Source organism: Mastomys coucha, unplaced genomic scaffold (genome assembly GCF_008632895.1).
Source record: "Mastomys coucha isolate ucsf_1 unplaced genomic scaffold, UCSF_Mcou_1 pScaffold14, whole genome shotgun sequence".
Lineage (NCBI taxonomy): Eukaryota > Metazoa > Chordata > Mammalia > Rodentia > Muridae > Mastomys > Mastomys coucha.
Genome location: NW_022196896.1, coordinates 109,770,008 through 109,779,807, shown reverse-complemented (window position 1 = coordinate 109,779,807; position 9,800 = coordinate 109,770,008). Strand labels below are relative to the sequence as shown.

The window sequence follows — 9,800 nt, the reverse complement described above, 5'->3', positions numbered from 1 at the left end:
ACACACACACACGTCTACTCTTCGAATGGAAGAAATAGGCAAGTTACAGTGCACAGGGGCATAGCTCTCTGGGTAGAGAGTGATTATCAGCCATCTTTGGAAACTGTCACATGATCAAGGCTGAGAAGAGAAGAATGGAATCATGAGCAGTTGTGTTACAGCGCACACATTTTCTAGTCCTTAATGTTTACTGAGTGCAATGAGATGGACAATGAATGCTTCCTTTTAAAGGGAGAAAGGATCATCATACGATTCTAATAAACACCTGTCACTAATGTGGGCATAAAACCCAGTGGCTCTTTCATTACAGGGAGGTTTTAATGGTTTTATAAACCTTATTAATTTTTTCAGATTTATTTTTATGAATGTATATATGTGTGTGTTTATGTATGCTATCTGTATGCTCCCATACCTAAGAAGACCAGAGAAGGTGTCACATTCCCTGGAGTTAAAGTTGCAGGCAGTTGTGAGTCATCAGATGTAGGTGCTGGGAATTGAACTCGGGTCCTCTGGGAGAGCAGCAAGTGCTCTTAAGTGCTGAGGCATCCCTCCAGACCCTGGAAGTTCTGATCTTTAAAGTTTGACAATCTAAAGCTATTTTAGTAACTCGGAAACAAGGTTAGTGAAGCCCCAAGAAGGACTTTCTTAGGCCCACTCTGCTAAATAGACAACAATAATCCATCTCAAGGCTATCTATTGAAACTAGAACTGCAAGTTAGCTTTCATATGGCCTGTCCTTTTTATTTGAGAAACTAAATGGAAGAATGAAATCTACAAATATTTCAAGTGGAAATAACTCCAGGATGCATGGGATAGTTCACGAGAATCTTATCACTCCGGTAACAAGAAAGGATAGAAGTGTGATTAGGGACACAAACTGATATTTTCTGTTTGTTTACCATGGCTGGGCATATTATAAATTATAATCCTAAGTATTGTGTAATATTATCACTCTTTTTCAGATGAGCCATCTGCGTTTCTGCAAGGCTAATGACTCCCTATGGATGGACAGTTAGGAAGCCAGCATTCAACTTGAGACTTCTCCTTGTCCTACTTATTTCTAATGTTTATTCTGATTCACATATATTTTTATGAATGCATTAGACTTGCACATTTTATTTAGCCTACTTTGAGAACACAATTGTATCCTAAATACTTCCCACTCCACACTTCACAGTCATGGTTTTAGTGACTGCATGGTATTTTAATTAGTGTGTTTTTGGTGTGCTGGACCAAACTTTGTTTACCATTATCCTGATGTGAACATTTAGCTTGCTTAGATTAGGGCTTAAGACTCTGAATTAGATCAAATCCGGTTTAATAAAATTGCTGAGGAGGTTTGTAGTGATTTTGTGGATCACATATGTCTCTTTTCCTTGAACTTGTATTTATTAACATGATTTGACCTGCTTGGATAATTGGCAGCGATTAAAGGCATGGAATTAGGCACGTACTTATATGTATCTGATGTTTTCATTTACAGTAACTAAGCTCCCTTTGTGTAATCCAGGAGTAGCTCCTTGCCAAGAACAAAACTGTGTGCCCCTTAAAAGAGCAATTTCGGAATGACTGCGAAGGGATTGCTTAGAAGTAGCAGGGCCTTGCTGGGAGGGACCTACATGCATATCCCAACTCTGACCAGTAGATGGCTCTATTTCATTCACCCTCCACTGCAGGTTCCTCCTGAATGGGAACACTTGGAAAACCTAAGAGTGGGAGGCGTCCCCAGCCCCATACCTGGCCTCCCCTCCCTGTCACCTACTTTCCCATTGCCTAGGGGAAGTCAGGACAAGTGATTTGGGTCCAAATGCATCCTCTGCTACACTAAGTGGGAACTGGTGGCGACTGCAAGCCATCTACCCTGAGCTGAAAGCGAAGCCTCCTTTCTTTAAATAGCACCGTGCTCACTACTAGAGGCCGTATTAACTGAGTCATAACAATTAATTACATTCGGGGAGGCGAGAAGAAGGGATTTAATGCTCTAATGCGATTTGAATTTAGGCTGTTATCTCATCCCGCTGCTATTTAAAACAAAATCCTTTTTTTTCCTTTTCTTTTCCTATGAAAGTATCTGCAACTAAGGATGTCTTTCGTCTGAAGACATCCTTGGCAACTGAAGATTTCTATTTTAGCTGCCGGAGGGGTTTCATGTGTACGTTTGGAGTTGCTAGATTTTATTAAATGAAATGCATTTCTTTCAATTTGGGGACGTGATTAACGAGGAGTAGGAGATGGGGAAGACATATTGCATCAGGAATTTTCTAGGTGTTAACGTGCACAGGGGAACTAGTTATTAGGAAAAGGGGAAGGGGGAAATCCTTATCTGAAAATGACAGGGACCATAGCAGCAAAGCTGGAAGGTGTCTTTCCAGCTTTGTTTTTGTTTTATTTTTGATTTTTTTTCAAGAGTATGTGTCTGGGACTCAGAAAGGGCTGAGAAGGTCCTAGTTAGCAGGAGAGTCCTCTGGATATTTGGTGAGAGAAAGACCAGCTTGGGCCATCTCTGTGGCTTTACCATTGGCTCTGCAGGATACCCGAAGGCCTGGATTTACCAGAGAGAGACGGGAAATGGGGCTTCTGTCCAGTTGAGGAGTAGACTTTGTTTTGTAGACAGCATTCCACCTGTGAAGGATGAGGAAGAGGAACGGCTTGTCCCAGGCCAGGAGCTGACGTTGGTTTCACTTGGGCTGTGCGAGGTCACATAATGCTCTCCTACCTGCCATGTTGAACTCTGGACCTTGTCCGGCAATAGTTTGGGTTCATGTTCTCCCTTTGCCCCTCTCTGTATTTGTTCTGCCTCACAGGCTCTTCCACAGGGCTTGTTCCCGCCCTCTTCCTCAGCTCTGCGCCATAGGTCCCCATCCGAAGTCTGTCAAACTCCCCCAGAACCTCTGTCTCAGATGGGTTTGCTTCCCGGTGACACATCCATGGTCAGTAACTTCCTCCTCCACGCCATCCAAGTGCATTGTTGAAGCCAGTTTCTAGCCTTGTGACTTGGACAGGTGACCCAAATTCAACATGCCTCATTTGTTTCACTGACACTCTGGGGATAGTCACATTTATCACGCAGAAGGGCCTAGAGGATGCGAGCAGGCTTGCGCAGGTGCTTTCTGAAGGTTAGCACTAGCCTGGGAACCTCCAGACCTGGGGTGTCGGTATGGTGGCCCCAAGGGTTCTCAGAGCCCCATTAGCACCTGGAAGATTTGGACCCGTATGTGTCCTCTCTCTTAAGGCTCTCCAGATCCTTCATCCAGCAGAGTCCTGCGGCATGCCAATGCCTCTCTCGGCTTTGCGTCTTAAGGATATATTCTTCTGCTTTTCTCTATACACCAGCTCTTTTGCTTTTCTTCCCAACATTTACTACCAGCAGGTCTTTCCTCCATCACCAATATAAGCTCAGTACAGGGACGTGTTCTTGTTCTTTACTGAGCACCACTGTATCTCCAGAACTTAGTGAAGCAGGTGGAGCGTAACTCATTTAACAAGGGATCAAAGCTCTCCCAGGCATATCCCAAGTGATTCAGAGACCCCCACTGAATGAAACCCCCCCGGGGAGGGGCATCACTATCTTTCACCCAGGCCCTTTCTCCCAGGGCCACTTTGTGCCTTCTCCCAGATCCGGTACCAACTTAGGGGCTTGACCAGCTTCTAGCCTCTCCAGGGTTTTGCACGACTCCAGGGTCTGAGGGTACAGACCCCACAGCCCCGGGTGCAGGTCCCCCCCCCACCCCCCAGCAGAAGCCCGCCCGGGCATGCTCAGACCGCGCAGGTCCGGGCGGCGGCGGGGGGAGGAGGGAGCGGCCGTGGCGCTGGGGCCCGGGCGGAGCTGCGCAATCGTCTGAGCTGCGCACCGACTGGCGGCCGGAGCGGAGCCCACAAGTTGCCGGCAGCGGAGCGCCGCCTCGTCCCGCTCTTAGCCCCTGCGCCCACCGGGCTGCGGCCGGCGCCAGGACGCTCAGCCTGCAGACGCTGACCCCAGATGTGACAGCGGGACCACAGCTCCCTCTCCTTCCGGGCGCAACCCACAGAGTCTCGCCAGTGTCTCCTCTGCCAAAACCTCCAGGGCTGGAAGATGTGGCAGCCGGCTACTGAGCGCCTGCAGGTAAGGGGCACCCAAGAGGCCCCGGGGCCAGCCTGGAAGAGGAGGTGCTGGGTTGAAGTAGCCAACATGATGCTTTGGCTCATTTTCAGGGATTTACACCCCCATTTCTCCCCTCCCCAAGACTCCTTGCCTCCACAATCCTGTAAATTTCATCTATGGGAACTGGCTGCTCGTGTGCTCTGCCCAGAGCTCTGAATCTATCCAGGGTCACAAGATGATGAAATTGATTAAGGGGCTGCCTCCAGCCTTACAACTTTTGGCCTGGAGGTGTTGGTGTTGGTGCGCGTGTTGATATAAATAACCTTAGACTTTCTGAACAGCATTAAAGATTGCATCCCACTGACACAATTTACTGGTCCGGGGTTAGGATATTTGAATTCAGATACCCCCCCCCCTTTTTGTCTCTAGGAAAAGACAGAACAAATGATTTGTGAAAGCATGCATTTGCCAATATAATTTGGAAATGTCAAGCTTGGTTTGGCTTGGTCGTGGTATGCGACGTATTTTCTTTTTCCCTTTTTCATTGGCACTGTCTCCCCTTCATGTCCCCTAAATCCAACCTTCTGCGGATATTTGAAAGGCAAAAGTAAATTTCAGCCAGGAATGATGATGTCCCAGCTTCATCCCACCAAAAGTTTTTCATTGCTGTCCCCTGACATGTCACAGGGTCTTTGATTTAGTTTCTGAAACTGGGAAGAGGGGAGGGGAAGGTTAACACAAGAAAGAGGGGAATCTCCCCAGATAGGACTCCTTCAGTGACACTTTGGTCCTTGGGACAGCCCTGGCTGGAAGGTTTGAGGACTGCCATTTGCTCACCCATCCTCTCCAGGGGGACAGCAGCCTTCCTCTAAGTCCTGCAGTAAGACTTGTTTTGGCAGACTCAGGGCTACACTGTTGTGTAGTAAACTTTGAAGAAGTGTTTAAGTGCTGAAAGTATAGAGGACTGAGCATTGTCAGGAGGCTTAGGTCAGAGAGGCCAGGCTCTTGGCTGACTTGGGAGGTTTCTCAAAGAGCATTCCAAGCTCCAAACACAGACAGCCCCCTCAAATGCTCAGCAAAGCCAACTCTGCCTCCCAGCCTTTATCCACAGTGTTAGCCTGCAGGGGGTATTGCGTTTTGTAGAACCAGATTGCCCTCACCTACACACACACACACACACACACACACACACACACACACACACACACAAAAGCCCTCTCCAGTGGTCTCCAGGGATGCAGCTTAGGGAAAGCATGTTCCCACTTATAGAGAGACCTGGATTCCAGGCCAATTCCTGCAGGTCTCAAACAGATTAAATCTGACCCCTCGTCTAGCTTTGGAGATGAAGACGTGGTGCCCAGTCTCCTGACCCCAAGCCCCATCTCTAGTTTATTAAGAGAACATCTGAGTACCCTTGGGGGCAACTGGCACAAGGTAACCTAAGTGTATTTTATAAGTGGTGTCAGATGTCAGTGATGCATTCGAGTTTCTCTCTTGGTTCAAGGCCCGAATTCGATTCTGGAGAATCAGAGTGAGTGAGCGGAGGTGGTGGTTGCCATCCAAGTGCTGGGAATGGGTCCTGGAAGCCGTTTTCGAGATGTGGTCACAGGCCCTCAAGATGGCGTGTATTGCCTGGACTCCTCTGAAATATTTGTAAATTTTCATCTGTTAAAATTATTCTTCCTGGCCCATTTCATTCCTCTCAGCCCTGCAGCACAGGACCCTTGGCAGGCAGGTAGCCCAGCATTAACCCCCTGTGGATATTCTTCCTTGATTGACATGTTGCCTTGCCCGTCCAGAAAACATGCACATGTATTTTGTTGTGAGCCTCTTAGTTTGGATATGCTATGAGTCGCCTTTATTTCAAGGGGTCATGTGCAAAGTGCCTGGATCTTAGGTTTTCACAAAGCTGTAGTAAACATGGTTTATCTCTTTGTGACAGCCAGGCTCTGGTGCAGGTGCATCCCTACAGCCAGTACCACTGCATGGCTCCAAATTTAAAAATCAATCTCAAGTCTTGAGACTCCTAAAAGCAAGTCAAACTGGGAGCATGTTCTTTCCGTTCATGGCTTCTTCCCAAATGACTCCTGGATTCTTCTTAAAGACGTCCAGTTTATGTGAGAGGAAGCTCTTGAGGCTAAGTTGATGAGAGATGCTTGTGATAAGTGATCGATGCTGCTTGCTTTGGCATCTCTGTCAAATGGTTATCTCTAGTGTCTTTGCTGTCTGAGATGGTTTTCATCCACCCCCCTGTTGTTCTCAAGGTACAATCATATAGATATACTGGAGATACTGGATATAGATATACTGGCTTCTGGTTCTGATGTATTTCCATGCCCAGATACAAAGGGTGTAGCAACGGGGGTGGAATTGGGTAGGGAAATTACAACTGAGCCCTGCTTTTTAGCAATGCTTAAGGCTTGCTTCCTACTCACAGACTTCTTCAACCTTGTCCTATACACTCACCCCATTTTCCTCCACACTGATTTTCAATACAAACATTTTGAGAGGAGCCAGAGCACAGGAAATACTTCAAGGAAGCATTTCTTGAACTTCCCAACAGGACCAGGCCATCCGTCAGTTGTATAAACACCTACACACAGAAGAGGCACAGGAGCCGAGAACAGCATCTTTTCCTTACTTGATTTTTATCACTTCCCACTGGAAAGCTCAGAGGGTCTGGGAATGTGGCCCAGCTTCCCTGAGCCCAGACTCACCCTCTGACTGACTGTCTATTCACTGAACGCAGCTAGGATTCAGGAGCCTTGGAAGCCTTTCGTCAGATTGAATGATTGTCATTATTAAGTACCTGCTAGCAAAACAGCAGCAGCAATAACAACAAAAACAACAACAACATGCTACTGCTATTTTCTGATTTGAGATTTAGTTCTTTGACCCAAATCCAGTCCAGGCGAATGGACCTGTTGCCCTGGGGAGGGCTGAGCTGGGTAATTTCTCATTCAGTCACAAGAATTGTGGCCACTTCATCTGCTCCCTTGAATGTTAAAACTGCTGTGTCTCACTCAAGTTCTTTCCTGGGTGCTTCTGCCATTAAACATATAATGGAATCAAAAGGGACATAGAGACTTAAATGGCCATCCCAGTTTTGCTAAATGTAAATACGAATTCTTCCCTTTTCACCTTCTCCTCTGCAGAATTGACTTTATTTTCCTTGTAGAGACAAGTGTTATAGACTTTTAAAGAGGCTATTTGAGGCAGGCTCTTTTCAGACAAGTGGAGGGGACTTTCTTTCAGCAAAAAAGACTAAGTCTTATTTCTTTTTTCAAATGGAGATATTACTTCAGCTTTGATACTTCAAAATCTGCCTGGGTTTTCCAGTGGATTTAATGATTGCTTCCAAAACGTAACCAGGTAAGAGTGTTTTAATCATGAGTTACAACTGACATGTAAGTCCTTGGCAGAGAGGAAGGCTGGTAATTCAAGCAAGACTGACAAAAGAAAAGAAGCCTTAAAACTCTTAGGGATGGGTGCATTGCAAGGATAGGGAGGAGCTTGCTCCTAATGATGCATGGCAGATAAGTTCTAGAAAATTCTATGACTATATATAAAGCACCTTTATATAAGATGCTCCGTAATGGTTTCAGCCGAATCATTTCTGGGAGATCACACTCTTTCCATGTTTATCCCTACATCTGAGTTTTGTTTGCTTAAGATTGGAACCCTTCATTGTGTCTTTATTCCCATTTTAGCCAATGCCTGTGCTGTGGATAAAATAAGAAAGCACAGAAAGAAAGCCGTTATAGTCATTGGACTTTAGTTTTGGTTTCCTGTTAAACTTCTGGCTGATCAAGAGGTTGAAATTTGTATTAGGGACCATTGCTGGTGCTGTGACACTATAACTGACAGAAACAACTTAATGGAGGGTTTCCCTTGGTTTATGGTTTAAGGGAATCCCTTCCACCATGTTAGAGAGGGTATGTTGGCTCAGCTCGCTCCATGGTGGGGGACCAGGCTGCTGGGGTTCGCTACCTTTTATACCTCAGAAAGACAGCAGACAGCGAGAGGATGGGAGGAGGGGTTCAGACTCACTACTCAATAACCTGCTTCTTCCAGCCAGCCCTCACCTCTCACAATGGAGCCACTAGTTGGGGATCAAGCATCCAAATATATGAGTCTATGGGGGGGGCGTTTCACATCTAAACTGTGACCAACGTTTTCCACTAAAATGTTGCCTGAGTGATTTAGAGAGGGGGAAGAGTATATTGTTCCCCAGAACTGTCTGCCCTGCTCTGTCACGCCTGCTGTATCTTTTCCTGATGCTGAGTGGATTGTTCCAGACTGATTTCTCTGCTATCATGGCGGTTTCCCTTGTCCCCTGAGAAACAATACTGACAAGCCCTCTATCACAGCAGCTAGAAATATTAGACCTGGCTCATCAGGCAGACTGAAGGCTTGGGCAGTTGGACACTTTGCCAGGCCAAGCAAATTGATAGCAGGAACACAGATGAGAATGAAGAGGGATAGCAGCTGGTTTGTCCAGCGCGCGTTCTCTCTATGTGGCACTACATTGAGTTTTATATGAATTATCTGGATCATTTATTTCCCATAGCCATTTTTTATTTCCATTTTTGTAGATAAAGAAATGAGAGGCCAGAGAACTGAGTGGTCTACTATGACTTTGAGTTCACTCTGTAGCCCAGGCTAGCCCCCGGGTTTATGATCCTCCTGCTCCAGCTTTCTGGGTACTTGGAGTATCAGCTTATATTCCAGCGTGGGGTGCTTTCACATTTCCTATCGCAGAAATGTGGTTGTCTCTGTTGGTCCAGGGCCCCCTAAAATTTGATGACTCAGGTCTTTGAGAGATCTAATCTATTTGGTCTCCTGATGGCTGGATTTCCCTAGTTTCCTTTGGATGCTTTGCCAATGGAGCACATCGTATTTATCTGAACTGGAGGCTTTAAGTCAAACTCAGTTACCTGGACAGTCAGGTGAGACATAGGCAAGGGGCATGAAGAGAGGCTGGAAAGATCCAGAGTTTATGCTTCAAATAAGAAGCCCCTTCCCAGAGACTCTGCCTTCCCACCAAATCCACCCTAAATCTTGCCATTTTTTGCACCTCATATTGCAAGGCACAAAGCTGGAGTTGCCATTAACTGGTGCCTTCCTCTTTCCTCCAGTTGAGGTGCTGTTTTATATCATTGGCTTTCTCCAAGCCTGTGAGCAAAATCCCCACTAAGTGATTTGCGAAACACGGGTATCGGAAGCTTCGTTGCCCCGTGGCTCCCCGTTGCCTAATGGCTGCTCCTTGTTGACCTTTCTGGTTTACCTTCCAGTGTTGGGAAACCTTTGCATTTTGTTTGATGTTCTGGTTATCTCTCTCTCTTCCCTTCCCTGAACACCGACTCCTTTCTGCCCTGTCCCTTAGCCCCGGAGGAGACTCAGGCGGAGTCACCCTGCAGGCCCAGAAGCCACTAGAAATCAGTCTGCCTTCCACAGGACTGTGGTGTGACACCCCAAATACCAGTGGGCCAGGGCCACCTTATGGGCCAGCAAATAAAATGAGTTCAGAGGTTCTCAATGGCTACAGTGTACCTTTGGGTCCCCAGGGGCACAGATCTAAACAGAGGGTCCATTGAAGGAGAGCAGGAGGAAATAGTTGAGGTGCTTGTCTAAAGTCTTCCTCAGAGTCCAATATAATTAGCTTACCATCATCTAACATTAACTAAGACCCAAACTTTGATCCCAATTTAGCAGCTAA

General features: G+C 46.5%; 1 protein-coding gene across 1 annotated transcript in view; it reads left to right on the top strand.

The window, feature by feature from the left end:
• Positions 1-3,706: 3,706 nt before the first annotated feature.
• Pid1 (phosphotyrosine interaction domain containing 1) overlaps positions 3,707-9,800 on the top strand; it is a 227,047-nt gene continuing 220,953 nt past the window's right edge. Inside the window, exon 1 of the mRNA XM_031368197.1 lies at positions 3,707-4,102. Coding sequence (XP_031224057.1) covers positions 4,073-4,102 — 30 coding nt within the window. The 5' untranslated portion in view covers positions 3,707-4,072. The remainder of the gene's footprint in view (positions 4,103-9,800) is intronic.